The sequence below is a fragment of the Ursus arctos genome, unplaced genomic scaffold (assembly GCF_023065955.2).
Source record: "Ursus arctos isolate Adak ecotype North America unplaced genomic scaffold, UrsArc2.0 scaffold_36, whole genome shotgun sequence".
In the NCBI taxonomy this organism is placed as follows: domain Eukaryota; kingdom Metazoa; phylum Chordata; class Mammalia; order Carnivora; family Ursidae; genus Ursus; species Ursus arctos.
The window spans coordinates 14378788-14399950 of NW_026623050.1; the positions used below are offsets into that span (position 1 = coordinate 14378788).

The 21163-nt window shown below is 40.0% G+C and overlaps 1 protein-coding gene across 1 annotated transcript in view; it reads right to left on the minus strand.

The window, feature by feature from the left end:
• FBN1 (fibrillin 1) overlaps positions 1-21163 on the minus strand; it is a 225713-nt gene that overhangs the window by 72331 nt on the left and 132219 nt on the right. Inside the window, exons 16-29 of the mRNA XM_026518436.4 lie at positions 18797-18919; positions 17600-17752; positions 13976-14029; positions 12267-12392; positions 9915-10040; positions 9302-9421; positions 8950-9087; positions 8047-8097; positions 6327-6452; positions 4002-4229; positions 2211-2336; positions 1964-2092; positions 1071-1196; positions 848-973 (exon numbers count right to left, since the gene is read on the minus strand). Coding sequence (XP_026374221.2) covers positions 848-973; positions 1071-1196; positions 1964-2092; positions 2211-2336; positions 4002-4229; positions 6327-6452; positions 8047-8097; positions 8950-9087; positions 9302-9421; positions 9915-10040; positions 12267-12392; positions 13976-14029; positions 17600-17752; positions 18797-18919 — 1752 coding nt within the window. The remainder of the gene's footprint in view (positions 1-847; positions 974-1070; positions 1197-1963; positions 2093-2210; positions 2337-4001; positions 4230-6326; positions 6453-8046; positions 8098-8949; positions 9088-9301; positions 9422-9914; positions 10041-12266; positions 12393-13975; positions 14030-17599; positions 17753-18796; positions 18920-21163) is intronic.

Genomic DNA, 21163 nt, shown 5'->3' on the forward strand with positions numbered 1-21163 from the left:
GGATGAAATTCTCTGGGTCCCATATTCAGTTATAAACTTGACATTCAGTGTGATTGGCTGAGGTTCCAATCCTTTTCAAGAACCTGAGTTGGAATTCTGAGTTGTCCTGGGCCATGTTTCAGAAAAATTTGGGCTGATTTATGGCTTTGGGTGGAAACCATGTAAGACTTGGCAGTTCCACATGATGTACACCCCAAACCAGGCAAAAACTGGCAGTTTTTACAAAGTTTCACTTTGAGTTTGGGCACAATAAACCCAGAGGGCTTTCTGTGCCACTCTTCCCAGCATGCCTAAACCTACAGAGGGCCAGCCACAAAGCAAAATGCTTGTCCCACAAAACCCCATCTTTAAGGAGTGCCAGACCTGGCCTCCATTTCAGTGTAAGGTATGAACAGAACATGGTCTTCTTGCCAATAATTATTCTTTGAAATCTCCTAGCGGATCAAGCCACCTAAGGGCAGATACCGTACCCGCTGTTTTTTGTCTTTCTCACCGAATCCACGCTTCATTAATTGCAGGTGGTTAGCACTCACTTGCTGATTTGCCTGGTTATGCACGTGCATAAACAAAGCCTGTGCTACTGTTCACTCTTCCAAGCAGCATGGCTCTAATCAGACTTGTTAGAGCTAAAACCTTTCAGATCCTTCATTTATATGGTTCTTTAAACAGACAAGGGAGGTGAGATCCAAAGATCGTGAGCCACTATGAAAAGAATTTTACTTACATGAAAACAAGGAAGATGAAGGAAAAGTAACCAGTGATGAAACAGAACTCAGAGAACATTGTTGGGAGTGTTTTTAGAAAGAGACTAAATGAAAGAAAATATAAAAGAAAAGAGAGCACTTACCCACGCAAAACAGCCTGTCGGGGGTTGAATGATAGCCGGGGTTGCAGGCGCACTGATACTTCCCTATGAGGTTCACACAACGGCCATGGGGGCAGAGGTTCGCACTCAGTTCACACTCGTTGATGTCTGTTTGGAAAATAAAAATAGTAAACAGCCAGCCAGAGGCTCTTCTGACTATGGCAGAGACGTGGGCAGAACAACGTCTGAAAGTCTTCCTCCTTACCTATACATGCTGAGATGTTGGGGGACAGCTGATGCCCAGGAGGACATTCGCAGCGGAAACTTCCCTCGGTGTTTAGGCAGACGCCTCCCCGGCATAGGAGAGGATCTCTCTGACACTCATCGATATCTGCAAAATGGTGACAACTCATGTGGAAGACGGTAGTGGTGTCCTGCCCAGGACCCCAAGCCAGTGCACGCCTCAGTGCCCCTAGTTGCTGGGAGTCCTGGCTGCTCGGGGCTCACAAGCTCCCTTCTTGAAGAACGGCTGTCCACCTTACTCAGAAATGCCCGAGAGGGAAGAATTACATCCCCCTCAAATGTTGGGGGCTGCCCATGGCTGACAAGGGAGTATACGATCTGGTCTGGCGTGAAGGCGGGATAGCTCTTTGATACCATGAACATTCCAGGATCCCCTGTGCAATTGGGTTAAGGCTAAGAGGCCTCTTCCCCCGCCCTAAGTTACTTTCCTCACTTCGTTACAGCTTCTTCCTTAAAAAAATCCCCATCTCGGGCTTCTTTCTAGGGAACCTGATCTAATGCAGCCAGCTTAATCAATCTCTTTTTCTAGAAATGTTGGACAGAAACACTATAATAATGTGACCTCTAACACTGCTAATGTTTGAACTGTTTCTCTTCCCTGGGGTGTCTCTTCCAGGTGTTAAACTCACTTCTCTGGGACTCAATAACTGGTGTCCTAGGCCACTGCCAACCCACAGCAAGAAAGCCCTCATGCTTCCTGCATGTCATCTCCCTCTGCCACAGACTGATTCTGGACATGCTGGTCAGGAGACCCCTGCACTGAGGAGCACGGGGGGCCTGGGAGGGAGGCTCTGAGTCATCACAGCTTCGGGGAATCCCTTTTTGCCCGTGCGGACCAGATGGTCACACTCTTACCCATGCAGTTCTTCATCATCATGAATCCGCTTTCGTAGCCTTCATCACACTTGCATTCAAAGTCCCCAGGGGTGTTCACACACTGGCCACGGCCGCAGAGGTCAGGAGAGATTCGGCATTCGTCGATGTCTGAGTGCAAGCAGTAAGCAGCAGCACGTGAGTAACAGGACAGTTTTCATTCTTGTGGCAATGTGGGAAAGGGGAAGAGTTCCACAGGGTGCCCCACAATGGGGAGCCCGTCACTGACCTGTGCAGTTCCTTTCTTCAGAGTCAAGAGCAAAGCCACTGTCACACCTGCACTTAAAGCTGCCAATGGTGTTTCTGCACTTGCCATGGGTGCAGAGGCTGGGGATCATCTTGCACTCGTTGATATCTTCAAGAAAAAGAAAATGTGCAGAAAGTTCCTGAGCATCCTGTAAGGAGTTCTCAGTGCCTCTATTTTAAACCCAGGAGGCTGGAGGGTCTTGAATAAAGGTCTGGGGAAAATGCATTTTAAAGAATGTGTAATGACCCATGAAAACTGTGACTTTGTAAACATTTCTAGTCTTTTAAGCCTCTACATTTTAGAAAGCATTATTAGGGAAATAAAGGGTGTGTTTACTTGGATTTCTAGAGCCCAGCACCCTGCCTGATGCATACCAAGCACTTCAGTATTTGCTTGAATGAGTGAACAAATATTCTAAACCATTAGACTCTATACTTAAAGCACACAGAAGATGATTGGAATATATTGCCCCACAGCAACCAATTGAGAGTACAGTGGAATGAGATACTCCTCTACGCTTTTCAATGCACCTGAAATATAAGAACCTCAAAAAGGATGTCATTTAAAATGTAAATGATTTGTAAATAAATGCATACTATTTAAAATATTTTCTCAAATATGTATACAATTTTAAAATATTTTCTCAATTAATATTAAGTTTTCATTAATATAATTTAAAGAGTTTCTTGTACACTAGGAGACTGCAAAATGTAATGGGTGATCTCCTTTCAGGGGCCTTTCCAAAGCAAGACCTAAAGCTCAAGAAATACAAGATCATTGCTACAAAGAGTCATGAAAGACAGAAGTAGCAGATTAAATCTCAAGAACAAGTTCTGTGGCAATGGATCGCCACAGCCTTTGGAAGCAAATCATTCACATTCCTTTGAATTTACTTAAGAGACATTTATAAGAAGGTCATCTAGAAACTGTCTCTCTAGACAGAATTTTAATTCCTGGGGCTTCTTGGACTTTATATAAGGATAATTAAGCACTATTTATATACTCATTTCCCATTCTTGTAAGTTGATTTGGTTATGAAGTATAATAACCAGGCCCAGACACAATGGGCAATGAAGACAAAAATCTATACCAGGAACGTAAGCTGGGCCTCTCTGAAAAACTGGAATTCTCAGAAACCAGTCATGATTTTTCCATATGCTAAAGTAAACAAGTTCTGTACCTTGTGCATAAAAAGTTAAATCAATTTTGGAATTAGATTAAATTTGCAACTTCTCATTTTTTACATGAATTTTAGATGATAGCATAATAAACTGAAATAATGTTTGAAATATCAGAAGTCACTGGAATGTGCTTGCCATCAGAATGACTTTCACTGTTTTTGGACAAAGAGGCTCTGCCAACTGGGTTTGTCATGCCATTCCCTCCACTATGGTACACTCAGACGAGCTGCAGTGACCTGGATTAAACCAGCAGAGAGGAGGGCAAACACTACAGCTTCAGCAGACAGAATAAAAATTCCCCAAGAAGATGTCCTTTTTGTTGATATCTGGCTTAGGGCAGTATTAAAATCTACTTTAAAACACTTAGCAAGGGGCTAATGGGAGAGGCAACTGGCCTCAGGAAGTCTTGAAAGGTGGGAAAAAGAAACCCGTTCTAGAGGGAACATCCGCTGTCTGTGACTCAGAAAGTGAAGCCCGTCTGCGGAGATGACCAAGGGATGGCTCGCTGATGATATTCGCTGTAATTCTCCTGTTAGCAGAACATCCTACTGGGGTCTAAAAAGAAGAGCCTCAGCCACTGAAACCATGGTACCTTTGAAGAAAGGTTTTCCATTTGTAATTTCTTTGGTGGCAAATCCGGGCCCTCTGGGACAGAGCTCATCGTACTCGGGCGTGTTTCTCACAGGACACTCCTCGCATTCCTCAGTCCCCCAGGCGGCCCCAACGGAGCAGCAACAGGCGTCCATGCGGTGGCGGCCAGCAACAGGCAGAGTACATTCCTCGTCCTCGTACCTCAGGAAGCAGGTTTCCAGGCGGATATCTGCCAGACGGAACACAGAGAGGCTGAGGAGAGCTACCTCCTTCCACTGCCCCAAACTGCCGACCAGCCGGGTTAGGCAAAATACAATGTCCACAATAATTTGCTATGTACTTATTGGCTGGAATTAATTATTTTCCTCAAAAGGAGTCCAGGCTTTCTGATGAGTATTCCCACCTAATAAAAGGCTTTCTTTTCTTTGGCAGCTCCTATTTATTTTCACCTCCTATTTCTGGAAACTTTCCTTTCAATTTTAGGCATTTTCTGATAATTCTACATAAAGAACGGTATTCGGAGAAATCCCGCAGTGCTCTTTGGGGAGACGTTTTCTCCCTGTACAGGCAAGCTTACTATCAATACATGCACTCCATCATGCCTTGACCTCCTCTCTAGCTAAAAGGAAACCTACTCTTTCTCATTGGAGAACATCTAAGCTAGCTTCAGCACTTTTTCCTCACATCCACTTCATTTTTGGAGAGGTACAATGTTAAGTTCCAAAATGAAGAATGCCCTATTTGAGACTGAAGAGGAAAAACAGCAAAGAAAAGCCATTTGCTCTGCTTCTCAAGTATTTCTTTCACTTCTACATGTGCTTATGTGTACATTCTTCTGGGTACACGTGGGGACACATCTAACCCCAACGCCAAATTCGTGGAATCATGAGGAAGAGTAGAAGAAGTGATATGCCAGATGTCAAAAGACCTGGAACTTAGTCCTGTTCTGCAACTAAGAAGTTGCTTATTTGAAACAAATTATTAACCCTGACCCTGAATTTCTACATCCATAAAGAGATGTTGCGCCCATCTCTGAGGGGCTACCGTGAAGCTCAGATGAGATTCCGTGTCTGGGAACTGTAAAGTGTAATTAAAACCTAAGCCATTATCTTCCCCCTCTCTCTCCTTCACAAAGTGGTCATTGACCATTCACCTACGTGCCTGATCTTCCTTTAATGTTAGAAAGCTTCTGAAGCCTCCTGGGCAACTTTACATTCAGGTTGCCTCTAATGAGATGGATGGATACTTTTAAAATGGTTTCCAAATTAAACACTGAAGCATCTTTCAACTGAAGAACCTGGAAGAAGGTTCTCATTAAATGCCGATTCCTCCTAAACAAAAAAAGCAGACTCAAAATGAGATTAACTGACATCCGTGGTTACAAAAAGACTCTCCCCTCTGGATTCCAGCTTTTCTACTCCATATTGCTTACATTATAAACCATAAAGTTCTATATTTAAGGTTTGTTAGTTCTAATTCATAAATGATCCAAATCCCTTAACCTCATACTACTCTTTTAACCACCTACCCTTCACTAAGGATAATCTTCAGAGAAATATGGTTTCAGATACACAAAGTACATTTTCGGAGCCATGGACTCAGAAACAAGTGATCCAAGGTACATATTCCCGGCAGTGAGAAGCCACAGAAGCAGGGTCAGACTATGTCTGCCAGATGCCACACACATGACTGTGGGATCTCCAACCTGCTGCCAGTAAGAGCCCACAAGGCAGCTTTCTGAGAACTCAGGGTCCGGTCTCTTTCCTATCAATGCCACTTGGGCTCTCACAGTTGGCATGGAGAATCCCACCGTGATTAGAAGTAACAGTGGCCCTGGGCTCCTTTAGGTTCACTATTCAGGAATGTGGCATTCTTCGCTCACACCCACTAGGGTTTCCTGCAAGGACCTGTCCATTTGGCCAATGGCAGGACATGCCTAGCAGGCATGGGCTGCAGTTTCTAATCAAGCAAAATTGTTCTCCCCACCATTCACCTTGTATCCTATAGTGGGTGGCATACGGAGGAAGATTTAAGAGTTCTAGAATAATGATTGTGATAGTAATGATTTAAGGAGTACTTACACATCAATAAGGAACTAATGTTTCTCTTCACTAACATGTTCTCTACTCTTTTTATAAAGAATAAATGAAGAATTTGAGTGAGGAAGGCTATTTGTCAAGGAAACTATTATGGGTCCTAATGGAAATGCTGAATTTGGGATATGTATAACTGTACTTGGAACCAAATATTCAGCTTCATCTTACTAACTGAGTTTTTGATAATCTTTAAGAGATGACCATTAGAAAAGTAATGAGCTCAGGATTACCTAGGCAGATCCTCCCTGTGGCATCCAAAGTCATCCCACTGGGACACTGACATTTAAACGATCCTTTAGAGTTCACACATAAGCCGTTTTTGCATACTCCTGGGAATACTTCACACTCATTTATATCTATGAAGAGAAAAAAACCAGGAAGTTAAAATATCTGTGTAACATCATTCTACTTTATTCCATTCATGGAGTCACAATTATTCTCACAACAGAAAAGGCCACTTTGAACCAAATAAGTTCATAAAACCAGTTTGCTTCCAAATAGCTCGTGTAGAATTTCTGGGAAATTGGAATAGCAACAAGACTGAGTCCACCGTTTCCCAAAGGTATGAGTTTCTCCACTGGTCTTGAGGAGTAATTTTTGAATTAGAGAGGTTGGGAGTTGGTAAGAGTTCTTGGGGACAGCTCTGGATACTATGGACATCTCAAGTAAGGCTCCCAGGAGACACATAGTTAGCTTTATGAGACCAGATGTCTGGGAATAACAGAAACCTGGCCTTTCAGAGTAGCAAAGAAGAAATAGCTTAAAGAAAAAAAAAATCCCACTGAGAACAACCTGGGGCCATTAAAAGAGTGTCTTCTGAGAAATGCTGAGATGTCCCCAGAAAGCATATAACTAGTTCTACCTCAGCAAGAGTCTCGGGCTGTTTGCCAGAGCTTTGGTGGTCCCAGTGTGAGTGAGGGAGAGTCAAAAGATGCTCGTGTTCATTCATTCGTCATTCACCCACCCACTCGCAAACGCACCAGTCCTTCCCGGTTTGCTAAATAGAAAGTAGTATGTTCTCCGCACTTAATTTGGAAAAATATTCACCATCAAGTTAATTCAAAGAAAGGTGCTTGCCAATGCCAAAAAAAGGGGAGCATTAGCATACTGTGTCTCCATTTAGAAAAATAACTTTCCAAGCCAGGGATGTTGAAAAAAAATATTTGAAATCTTTCCTTCTGAGAGATGTAAGTGGGGAGGGGGAAATTTACCTTTTTGGGTTTTTTGTTCTGGCCACTTGTACATCAAAATGTGCTGCTGAGGTCAGATAAGTTATTAACAGTGGGTCTGGACCAGAGAAAGGCCAAAGGATTCAGTCATAATTTGGAAAGCAAGAGCTTGGGTGGGGGTTGTAGCGTTCCTCTTTATTTTAGCAGGAAAGAAAAAAAAAACTTCATTTCATTCCACATATGGGACTAATTGCTGTTTTTAAAATTTTTCAGCTGCTGTGTCATGTCAGGTTGTGTTAGTCACCCTGACCTACGTCTATCTGGGACTCCGTGAGAAAGAATCACAAAACTGGAAACAATCCGTGTAGACTTTCAAAAACTAGACAATAGAGTATGTCCTTCTGAATCCTCCATGACCATGAAACAAACAAACAAACAAAAGCCAGGACAAACCAAGAAAAAAAAATGGAAATTTTATAGCCTCATCGAAAACTTCCATTTTTCTTTTTCTGATAGTATTTTGAAAGTGCAGTCACTCGAAACCATGGTCAGCCTAAACCATTTTCAGTCACCCTGCCTTGTGGCCATGGTGATCCAACACTGGCAACAGCATATATATGCTTGTGAAATTAACATCTGTTATGTTCTGCAGTTCTCATTATTTTCCTCTCTGCTGCATATTTCTCACTGGGAAGTTACATGACAACTTTATCCAATCCAAGTTCACACAGGCATTCTTCATGCACACCAGAATATATGGCTTATAAATACACATAAATACCTTCACACTGTGTTCCTTTAATTCTTGAATAGCCTTTGCCACATATGGGATCTGTAAAAAAACAAACAAACAAAAAACAAAAAACAAATTTGAGATAACAATATCCAGACTTTGTATGACATAGTATAAGAAACACGAAAGAGGACCTGGACATGAGTTAGGTTTTGTGGCTATGAATAAGTCTAAGATGACAAAGTGTTTCTGCAATTGCATAGATGAAGAAGAAGAATGAAATGTCTCCTTGAATTAAGCTCAATTCCTCTGAGAGGTCCTGAAAGACCCAAAGGTCCCCTAAATATCATGCTAAGGTGATGACTAAAAAGGAAATTGGCTAGATCTCTCTTTTGCTATCAGCTCTACAATAGGAATCACATTATATGATTCCTAGAACATGAACATGGAAAACGAAGTCTAGAATTTGAAGATCTCCTGTCCTGCAGCATTCAGACTATGTATTCATTTACCCAAACACTGAATCAACAAAATCATCGGCACGGCTCTCAAACCTCAGCTTTGCAACAGATTTAGAAGTTAAAGCATGAAAACTGGCTCCTTTACATCAATCCATTTTTTGGAAGATAATCTGTGCCTGTAAGAAGCTCAGGAACCCTAATCATGAGGTTCCAAGAGAGCCCATAGGAGTTGCTGATCTAGGAAAGCAACACCAGGGTAACCAGATCACAGTGTGGTGGTAGAAAACAATAACCTAATCGCCAAATCACATGAAATTACTGTTCTCGACACTTCTCTTAGTTTCCTATTCAGCAATATGTTCCATTGAGGTCATCAGAATTAAATCTAGAATTCCTAGGTGAACCTAAATAAACAAAGTGCTGGGTTTCCCCTTCCCAAGCTAAGTGACCAATGGGATGGGCCCAGAGCCACAGTGCCTGTCTCTCTTACCGACTTGGCATAAGGTGCACGGGCTCCCCCAGGCAGCACCGAGGGAGGAACAGCACTGGGACTTCAAGGTGGCTCCATTGATGTTGATCTCACATCGCCCATCGATGACCGTCTGCCAGCAAGTGCCCTTGATGGTTTCTGCAGGGAGGTGGGAGATGATGTTTAATGGATACTTAATAGAATCTATATAAAAAATTCAAACATGCGTTGGAATTACATCAAGAATTATCACGTGAAACACGTGATAATGGTCACTTACAATTTTGTTCATCCGTACTTAAACTATTTTGCAATAAACTCTTTTGCATTAAAAGTGGACATTAAACACAGTACTGATCAGCAGGATAAATACCTATGCAGATGGTTTTTGTTGGATCCAGAGTACTTTCAGAAGAACACTCACAAATAAAAGAACCTGGGCTGTTCTTGCAGACTCCATTAATGCAAGGACTCGATTCACATTCATCAATGTCTAAAACAAAAGCAGGTCCATGTTACTGCTAAAAAACTAGCCTTGGGCTTGAAAGAATATTTAAACGTTGGCTTCAATTTCTACCATATATTCTTTATTAGATAGTAGAGCTGGCCTAGATGATTTTTTTCTGGACTAGATGGAATGTCAAAAATAATAATTGAGCATATCTCTATAGCACAGAATCTAGCATATGGCTGATTTTTTTTTATTCAGAAAATCTGGAGCAAACATTAAACGTGATCTCCAAATTACTTACTATGTGATATCTTCTTCATCTTTTAAATGATGGCAAATAAAATGCCAACTGTAGGTAAGTACCATCAGTAGCTTTCAAAGTGCATGCAAGTGTCATTTAGGGCCACAGAATCTCAATTACAATGACATAATTGTCTAAAATAGGTAACTCTAACTTACTGTCACGGTTTTTCAGTAGTTTTCAGTTACCAAAAGACATTAAAGTACATAATATGAGAAGAAAACCACAGTTTACCTTCACAGGTTTTTAAGTCAGGTTTGTAGATAAATCCCTTGGGGCAGGTACAGACAAAACTTCCCGGAGTATTTCTACATTGTCCATTGTCACAAAGTAGACTGTTCAATACACATTCATTAATATCTGGAAAACCGACAAACATGAACTTTTAGAGGAGCTCATTTCTTGCATGCAATTCCTCTGCTTTTTCAGGTTAAGTTTTTAAGGTCACATGGCATGATTAACTCAAGCAAACAGGCAAAACTCCTCTACCATTGGTTTTTGCCTAACTTACCTAACTTGAGGAAAATAGAGGTTTCATCTGATTATTTTTACTAGGTGTCTACAAAGTCTAAAGTCACCAGATACTGTGCAATTCACTTTCTTTAACAAGAAGAAACCTGGATTTTCTGGAAATCATTAATCTTCATATAACTGTTCCTTGTGCCAGAATTAAAAGAACTAACCCTATTGATTTAAGGGACTAAATAAATATTTAGAAAGTATGGCCCATCTTTGATATGTGTTAGTTCCAGGATAGATGTTTCTTCTTTAGAATAACGGAAATGGCCTCTGGTTTCTGTTTATAGAGTAGGAAGCAATCTGTAGAATTCATAATTCTCATGAGAATTTCAGACTTGAGATTCAGAGAGCTCGGAAAAACTCCTTACTTTCAGGTGAATAATTGGTCTGTCTGGTGCAAAATCTAAGTTTTGATATGTGTTACTAAGGTAATTCAGGAAGTGTGGAACTTTAACAGCTTATTATATACAGTTGGGCTAAACTAGATCACACAACCCACAGAAGAGGCCCCATGTCCACAGGGAATTTTTTACACATCGAGAAATTCTGCTTAGATCATTATTTGACAACCTAGTAGCCCTAAAATAAAGGATACACAAATTCAGCGCTGGAGAGCCGCTTAGCTTCACAGTAGTAAATCCACTTAAATTAGCAATATACTTAAAAAGTACTTAAAATACGGAAATTTAATAAAATTACATTACTGTATGAGCAAACAACATGGCAAGAATTCTCTCAAAATGACACAGGGAATGCTAACACTTCCCAGAAGTGTTAATATTGCAATCCTTAAGCTTTGATGATGTCAGAAGGATATGGAACCTTAAAGTGAGGAATTGCTGATGAAGATAAAAACTAGCCACGTCCTAACCCTATGGCGGTGGTGGATCTTTGATTCCTCACTTTATATCTCTAAACATAATCTGGACTATGAACATACTTCTGACCTGATGATAATCGGGTCGACTTTGGAGTACATACTAGTGCATTGAAGGAAGAGTCCCTACTGCCTCCCAAACTCTCTCTTTTGCTTCAAATGGGGTGATTTTTGGATGAAGCTAAAATATCTCTGTGTCCTTCTGGGCCTGTACAGATAAATGATGATTTCTGTCTGCCGAAGAGGAAAGGCTCTTACAGAAAAATGAAATAGTAAAACTTGTTTTGAGTTTAACCTAGTTTGAAAATACCATGTGCAGTCAAATCATAACTGTACCCCCAAAAAAGAAGCCCTAAAATTAAGGGTGTGAGAGAAGAAGAATTCATTTCTCGAAAGTCAGTATGTCACTGCACTATAGAATGGACAGTACGTTTTAGAAAATACTAGTCTAGGTGACTGGAGAAAGTTGAAAAAAAAAATGGTCCCATGTTGACCATTTTATTCCCCAAGTTTTTTTTTTTTTTTTTTTAGTTACTGGCTGGTGCTTTCATTAAGGTTTGTTAAAGCATCAAATATGGTGTTTGCTTGGGGGCACCTGGGTGGCTCAGCTGGTTTAGTGTCTGCCTTTGGCTCAAGTCATGATCCCAGGGTCCTGGGATAGAGCCCTGCATCTTGGTCTTAGGGTTTCCCGCTCAGTGGGGAGCCTGCCACTCCCTCTCCTTCTGCCCTCCACACTCATGCTTGCTGTCTCTCATGCTCTGTCTCTCTCTCTCTAAAATAAATAAAATCTTTAAAAAAATATGATGTTTGCTAAACTTAACAGAGAACAGTTATTACTGAAAATAAGCTGGGTTTTCTTTGATTAATAAGTGGTTGGAGAAGAGTTGCTTCTCTCGGTAAAAATAGGGATGCCTTTGTAGACACGTGAGAACAGCTCACAATCTGTATTTTATACATCTAAGGAGCTTCTTTTTTCTGGAGTGAACATGATACGTGACTACTTATAAACTATTAGGATTCAGGTATGTAAAGTTTAGTTAATCACGATATGTATATGCCATGCTGACACCCAAAGTGAAGGCCATGCATTTGCCCAGTCCTTTAGGCTATGTGACAGCAGTTTCCTCCAAGCAACAAAGAAAGAATGCATGATGCATGAGATGTCTTAGGAAACAGGTGAAACTTCTTACCAACACAGTTCTTCCCAGATGAATCCACTTCATATCCTGAATTGCATATGCATTTGTAAGTCCCACGGAGATTTTCACAAATTCCATTTGGACAGATATCTGGATCTAATGCACATTCATTTATATCTGCACCACCAGAAAAAAGTTCAGTATCAATAACATTCTTAAAATAAAGGTCAAAGAACTGTCAAAAAAAAAAAAATAACATTACAGGAAATGTAACAACTTTAGGACCTGGTAAAAATAAAGTTTCACTTAGATGAGAAAGCTTGATCGCTGTTTCTTACTACAAGATGTTCTGACTCAAATCTTCCTTCCACCAATCCTTGAGAGGAACTTGGCATTTGAGCTGGAACTACGAGATTACAGATCTTTAGTCAGGCTGAAGGAGAACCCCTCGCCTTCTTCTGGCTCAAACATCAAGAGGGAAAAGTGGATCACCACAGAGCCCCAGTACCTACAGCTGGTCTCCCTGCCATCAGCCCATCCCTCTTCAATGTACCTTCCACAGTGCCATCACACTTAGCTTAAAAACAAGATGACTGTGTCATTCTCATGGTTCAAACTTTCATAAGTTCAAAAATATCTTCAAGATTAAATTAAAATATGAACGCTGTTTATTTACTTTGAATTTCTCATTCTTCCATGATATAATGCCCTTTTGCTCTGTGTCAGGAATGTCTGGAGCCAGGTCTATTCATTGGTCCAAAGCCCATTCAAACACCACCTGATCTGGAAAAGCCTCTGCTGCTCAGCCCGGATGAGGCTGGGTCCTCCCTCTTCCATGTGCCCAGACTGAAGAGAGCTCTATAGTCAAGGGTGATGCAGAATGACAATCAGCGGATGGCTAAGTCAGGGTTGACATGTTTGTCCTTCTCCAGGTCCCTACCACAACTTATTTATTCCCACTAACTCTTTATTCATTATAAATTTCTTTACTACTCCTCTTTCCCCCAAATATCTCCTCTTCACCTTCATCCACACATAATGATGAAATTAATCATGAGAATGAACTGACAACCAATTTTGTGCACCTTTTTTTCCCCAGAACTGTCCCGAATTGAATCATTTGGTTTTGTATTAATAAAATAATCCCTTCATCTTTCCTGTCACCTATTTTTACACTTGTTCCAATTCTCCCTTTTAACTCTAATTCTTTTATGGTACCAGTATTTCTCTAGTTCTAAGCCCTACACTTAAATATTTCATTGTCTTCCAACTCCGTTAATTACTATCACTGCTTGCTGCAAAATACAAGATAGCTCCCTATTGCCATCTTATATTGACTGAACACTTGACAGTCAATAAATCATTCAAAATGTGAATGGATAACAATGCAACTGAGCCCGTAACCCTGAATTGTACTTAATTGTGGAAGAGCCAAAGGAGGATCAGAGAGCCTCTTCTCATGAATGAGAGATCACAGTCACTGTATCTTATCTGCAGTCCTCCATCGACCACCCTGGGAGAGCACTCACCCCCGAGTACCAAGCCCCACACCCAAACCCAGCAATCCCAGGACCCGGTGTACCACAGTTGCTCTGCCCCTGGGGGTTTCTAGGGGTCCCAGGTACATCATGCAGTGATGGCCAGAGAAGGGGTCAGACCTCCTCAATCTGGTGTAAATGGATCAACTGGGAACCCACAGGAAGGCCCAGCACCGCTCTTCTGCACACGCTGAAGGAAGTGAATTCCAAACAAGTTCTTACCACTGCCTGCTGACGTCATTCCCGGCCCACTGCTGCAGAGTGCCTGATATTCCGCTGCAATAAATTAACAGATAGTAAATGAGTCCGTTGATTGCAGAACAGGCCGATCCTGTACTTGGCTTTGCACACATCATTTCCTCCTAAGTGAGTGGAACTGGCATAAAGTGGTAACAGAAAAGGAGGCATCTCCCGAGAGTCTCACTGGTACACCCGGCTCCCATTTTCAAGGCTCCACATCACTGTGGAGAATGACTTTGAAGGACACAGGCAAGTTATAGCAATTCCTTGTGCAAAGCACTTTCGGAAAAGGTGTTTTTCCTATAATTTGATTTCATTCACCAGGGAACACTTTACACTTACAGTGAAATGTGCCTGTTAAAATGTGGTTTCTTAACTGTTAATAAAACTTTCTCCTACCATCTTGGGAATAATTTTGTTTCTTAGTGTGAACTGGTTTTTCTTTCTTTTTTTTTTTTTTAGTACAATCAATTTTCTCATTTCTCTCTGCAAATTCTCTAGCCTCCACTCAGAAGAAAAACAAAAGTATCTGTACTTGCATTTAAGTGTATATTTAAAGTTCGTATTCATCGGGATACTAGATTCATTCTATGTGATAAATCCATAGGCAAAGTATTGCCTAATGTTAAAACTGAGATCTTACGAAGAAATTGAGGTATACAGAATACGTTCCCCAATTCTGATGGAATCAGATTTCTATTTCCTAAAACTGATGCAATGTTTCCAACAATATTTAGAAGAACATAAGAGTGAATGATGAAAATGGAGAACTAATGGGAATCATACTTTATCCAAGGAAAACTAACTGAAGTGTCCCTTTAGTTGCCCACAGTTTCCGGCAACCAGAGTCTCATGGTCAAACGCAAATCATTTGTGCTTAAGTGGCAGGGGAACTGGATATTATAGACGGGCTTTTTTACTGAGGCCAACCCACCTCACTGCGGAAGCAAATAGCTCCTATACTCCTGCATGCTAGAAAATTGTATTCCTGATGACAGTGGATGCAAAGGAGTTACACAGATTTAAAAAAAAGGAAGGTTGGATCCCTCAGAGCCCCTGCCTTCATGCAAATGAAAATTTGAGAAAAGTGGTGAAATTCCTTAAATTTTAAATCCTGCTAAATGGGACCAAAAAAGGAACAACTGGGAAAGTGGCTGCCATTGTGTGTTTGAAAGCCTGGAACTGGAAACAAAAAGAAATGCAACGTCATTATTCTCTCACATCAGCAATTAATTAAAACACTTTTGACTGTAAGTAACAAAATAGGAAAAATAATATCATGCCAGTTTTGCAAAAAGCAATTTTACAGTTAGTCCTAAATTAGTTGATGCCCGGCCTAAGGGGAAGCAAATTATTGTCACTGTTCTTTTCCATTTGGGTAGAATCTGGTCCTAGACTATCCTCTGCAATCAGTGAATTCAGGTCAGCATTGGTTTGGAGGCTGATGACAATGCTTATTGGGAGCAAGCCCTTTCCCTCTGTTAGTTTCCCCTTCTAGAAACTGGAGACGAGGAACCCAACTCACATGACATTTCTATGGATTTCACAAGAAAATATGGAGAGTGCTCGACACAGCTCCTCGCACAGCTCATGCATTTAATAAATGGTAAGTGCTGCTGAGGTAATTCAATGTCGTTCCCCAGAGACACTGGTATGGGGACACATGAGAAAATTCCTAATACTTACACTTCTGTGGGCTTACCTGACTGACTCCTGCAAGGAGTAAATATTCAGCAGCCAGGAAGAAATATCTTCAAAGATAGCTCCCTTGGCTTCCTTCCAGAGCACAGAGATGGCCTTTAGATGTGATGTGGTTGGAGTTTCTCATTAAATTGACTAAAGAAGGAATCTTCCCAATATTTTCAGTACCTTTTAAAGTCTCCCCTCTCTCCTGAAATAAGGGATACTCTACACTTAGATCCTTCACAAATTGACATTTTCTTCTACCAAAGAGGTGGAGAAACCAAACGGAATGAAACCATCCACATGCGGACCTCTTCTGTGCAAGTGCTTTCAAATACAAAATAGAAGCTAGTGGGGCCGGGCTTCAGATTTAACCCCCTTAAGCTTTACTGCTTAAAGAAATCTGGTCTCTTTTAGTCACCTTTTTTATAAGATTACTTCATTTTCTGAGGTATCATCAGAATTCTTTGGAGATGTACTTGGTCCAGAGGAAAAGGTAAAAACAAAGAACTCTATGCACCAAGGGTCCTAGATTCTAAGTTTTGGTTCTTCCACTTACTGAAGATGTAAACAGATCACCTATACTCCTGTGCGCCAGTTCTCGTGATACTCATTCATCTTGTAAATTCAAAGTATATAGGAAAAGTACTTTGAAAAGTTAAAGTAACATACAAAAAGTATTAATGATATGCAACTATAAAGTTACATGGAGGTATCTTTGTTGGACAGGATTATATTTGATGCTATATAATCGAAATATTACTGTGAGCATGAATTGAGCTGATTGGTAATCATACATAAAATGGTAATTTGTGAAGTAATCAGCCAGAAAAAAGCTTCCTTCTTTAAGCGGCATCCCTCACTTCTTTGAAAGTTTTCCATTTAATTTTCTCTAACTTCTCATATTTTACTTTCCAACTCTCTAATTTTAAATATTATCACGTTCAAATAGCAAATATTTAAAAATTGTGAGTTAATCTTTAATTGATTGTATCTAGAGTGGAAATGAACGGGATCTTAGATGAAAATCAACCAATCAGAGCTACATATTTTCAATATTAGATCTAACTCTATTTTGGACACTGAAGAGAAACGGTCACGCTTCCAAATGCTGACAGTTTATTACCTTAGTTTCAATTAACTATTTTTGCCTTACAAGTAGAAATAATTTATAACTGGAGAGGATTACCTAAGATAATTCATTCTGTAGATGAGAAAACTAAGGATCCCTTTTCCATATTATTCTATTTTACAGTTGTTTACTATTATAAGCCATCTCAAATCCTTTTGAAAGTAGGTGAGCAAAATTCCTAAATTAAAAAAAAACCTACAACGAACTAAACCCCCTAATTAAGTAATTTGTCTGCCTGTGGCTGGGAAGAATTCTGACTCACCAACCAGTTTTCTTTTCATTATGCCATGTCACTTCAAATTGAGAAAAATACTTTTTCCCTAGGGTTGAATAAAATCATTTAGGAGAAACACACCTAAATCAACATGAGGGATTTGAACAAAATTCACACACGGCCTTTTGGAAAAAAGTTGGAAATATTCAGGTAATCTGAAAATTATTTACTTTTACAATCTGTAAAATTCTGATTTGTAATAGTTCCTGCAAAATGCAAACACTGTGAAACTACTTTAGAAAACAAGGCAAGTTGCGTGAATTCCAAAGAGCATGAGTATTACTAAGGTGGAGGAGTTGGGATGGGGTTCCAAACGTGCTGCCGATTCCCAATGACCATTAGGACGGGGTGAGTAATGTGTGATCAGATCCTGAGTAGCCCTGCCAAGACCCCAGGAAGGTGTATGATGTGTCTGGAGAGCATAGCATCATCTCTCTCTGTGACTTGCATAAATGCAAGGACTGCAGATGGTGGCTGGAGGCTGAGAGTACGAGGGCATTCCCATGACACCACATACCTGAATTCTGCACAGGACACGGCTGGCAAGGTTCCCCAAACGCATACTCGGTGTTGGCACAACAGCATTCAGATTTAGTCACGGCACCAAACAAGGGTTTGACACACTGGCCTCTCTTGTATCCGCCATAGCATGTGCTCCGCATGTGTGTGTCTAAATAGGAAGAAGCATCGGTCATCACACTATCACTTCAAACAGAAGAGAACTCCCCAGGTCAAAGTTGAAGCTGGTTTTATTTAATCATCATTCCTGTTCTAACTCACGGAAGATGCCTCTGGTCTTAGATTTCAACAGAAAAAGACAAAACAAAACAAACTACATTCAGCTTCCACGAACTGGAAACCAATTGCCAGGCTCTTTCAGTTTTCTAGAGACTACCATGGGTTACCCAACTGTGAGATTCTTAAGTGCCGAGATTCTATCTCCTTCATTTTGGTCTTCCCCAGACCTGTACAGAGCAAGCACTTAATACAAGTTAAATGAATGATGGATGACTGGTGACTCTCACCCTACGATAAATAAGATCTTTCTTAAGAAGTGTGGCCTACCTCAAAATAAACATGCAATTATTGAATCTTTGAATTAGATATACTTTCAAAAAGGAGGAAGTTTAATCTATAAATGGTTCATTAGATAAGTCTGTAGACATTGGTCTACTAACTAGTGTCATCTTTGCCACCAGGGAGGGACTATACAGCCATGTCCAATTCAAAGGTTTACTGACTACCTTTCTTAAAAATAATTTGGCTAAAATTAATATGTATTTCACAACAAATTTCAAACTTCTTATAAAGCCACATAAAAATATTACATAAAGTCCTTGATTATCCATATCCTCCTCCTCATTTTATACTTCCTTTTGGACATTTAATTTCCTATATGAAAATGTTCACTATGAGGTAATGAGTGTATATAGGCCAATTTCAAAGACAATTATCAACAAAGGAGAGTTGGAGAAAACTGAGGACATCTACATGATTAGAAAAGAACAGGGGGAAGGAGAGATGGGAATTCCTCTGGTTTTCATTTATCTCAGCTCATCTTTCTCTTAGATTAATATCCAATTTATTCAAGAAGAGAACTGATACTGTTGGTTTGTTCCCCCACAAATATTCTGTCTGTTACAGGAGAGTGTATTTGTTATTGGTGGGATTTATTGGTCGACAGAGGGTAGATTGAGTCATGGCTTTATCTTACCAACACACACACGTCCATCCAGACCCACGGCCAGTCCAGGAAAGCATTCACATCTGTAGGAGCCATCAGTGTTGACACAGCGCCCATTCATGCAGATTCCAGGTGTTTCACACTCATTAATATCTGTGGTGGGGAAAAGCTCTTATTAACAATGGAGCGACATTTATATGAAACCAAAACATGTTTATAATTCTTTTACAACACTTGAAAATGGGGAAGATGGAAAAGAATATGCAGCACCAACAATAAAAGCTCATTGAGATGCATTTCATTGTCCTTTGAGAGAAGAGTAACAAAAATTGACATAAACTATGTTTTTTTTTTTTTTACCACAGAGAAAGCTATTTCAATCATATTCTCCTGAGATCTTTTCATCCAAAAAAGAATCACAAAAGCAAAAACATAATTGGAAGAAGAAGGGAAGTGACAGCTACCAGACAAAGGGTCTTACTGAACATTTCACATGGCAATTCCTACAGGACTGTCAGAAATCTAGCTTGATAATAGACTGTAACTTTGACCTGGGCAGGCAGCTGCTCCATTTGGCATCTAACACTCAGACAGGTGTCCATTCCAATATCACTCATGTCTTAGCTCTCTGAGATGACTAGCGTGGCATCAAGAGATATAGAACAAAACCCTGACAGAACACGATAGGAAAGAAATGGAAAATGAACACAGGAGATTTTGATGACTATTTCTGGCCAACAACAGCACTGTATGCAACTGGAACCCAGCAAAGAAAAATCTTTATTAAGTATTACAGATATTTTATAGTATCATATGTATATACTTAGGGAGGTCTGGTAAAAAACTTTATTAGGCACATACTAATAATAGCAAAGATTTTTTCCCTTTAATATAGGGAAGTAGAAATGGTACGAAAATTGTGTTTTGGAAAACATAGAACACTTAAAAGCAAGTCATTTTATAACAACCCCTTTTATAATATATAACTAGTGTATGCAACTATTTCCTTTCTTCTGACCTTAAAAAGGCAAATTGAGATTGAAACACCTCTATATTTTACTTAGCTTGTGTTATTTGGCACAAGATCTATTCAGATGGTCCAAGATTCCATATACAGATTGTATTTTAAAACAGCAGTTATATTTAAATACATGAACTCAAACTGGTTCAGCTGTTCAGGTCACCTTTTTGTTCAAGTTGAGATCTACCATAAAACAGTGACAACTATGCCTGAAAAGTGACGCACAGGCTTTTTAATGGGGACGGAGATTTAACATAGATCTAGAGGGCATGATTCAATGTGAGTGGCCCCAACTTTCAGAGAGTGATCAGGGAGGCCATGCTGGTCATCAGATTAGTTAACTGCAGAGATTAAATTATCATTGTTTATTCTAGCTTTGAACAGTCACATCTTTGTGGTCTCAGAACTAAGTACTCCGCGCTAAGAGAAAATCTTATCCAATGATGTCAAGAGAAAAGTTACAGAAAAGAAGAAATTCAGCACATGAGAAATTTCTTTTTTCTTTATTCTTAGTCTAATGTGTGTATTTCATCTATTTCACTGGCTGCAGACAGTTGCAAAACCTAGTTTCATCTATGAAGTCATAATGTCGTCTGAAATAATTACATCAGTATTATCTATCTGTCATACTTAACGCTGAAAGAGTGTGACCTGGGTCACCAGCAACCTATAGGCACTGGAAGTGAATCTCAGTATGCCCTGTGTATAGGCAAGAGGAGTATGTGTTCTTGCAAAAGTTCCGCACACAAAGGGGCTTTCACATTTCCTTCTGTTATTTTGTTTGGAAGCCTGATTCCAAATATTCCAGCAATCATTCTCTTCCCCTTTCTTTTTACTTGTGCAGCACTTAATCTGCACAATTTGGCACTTTGTTGTATTCTGTCTTACATTGTAGAATACTTCCACGTGTTAATCTTATCTTCCAAACAATAAGTTCCTCCCAGCACAGGGCTCAGAAGTACAGAAACTTTTTTCCTATTTCAAATTGTAAAAACTTGAACGTTTTCTCTTGCTATGAAGACAGATTAGCACAATATTAAAAGCCGTTGATGTGAAGATCATGGAGAATATAGGTACACAACCAAGGGATAGAAGCTCTTTTAAGCCTAGAGAAAAATGAATGTCTTGCCAACAACTTAATACGAGGCTTTCTTCCATAGCACCTTTACCAAAACTGTCTACCAGGGGCACCTGGAGAAGAGGCATCATAGGATTTTATTCTGTTTTTTTAATTCTGAATAGCTTGACACTCTGCACTTCTCCATCTGAAACTATGAGCAGAAGGCTTTGACTGCTGTATTTTAGCGATTTCTTGGACCAGTTTTGGATAAAAGGTTCCTTGAGAAGTATGGTTTTAACTTAGATCTTGGACCCAA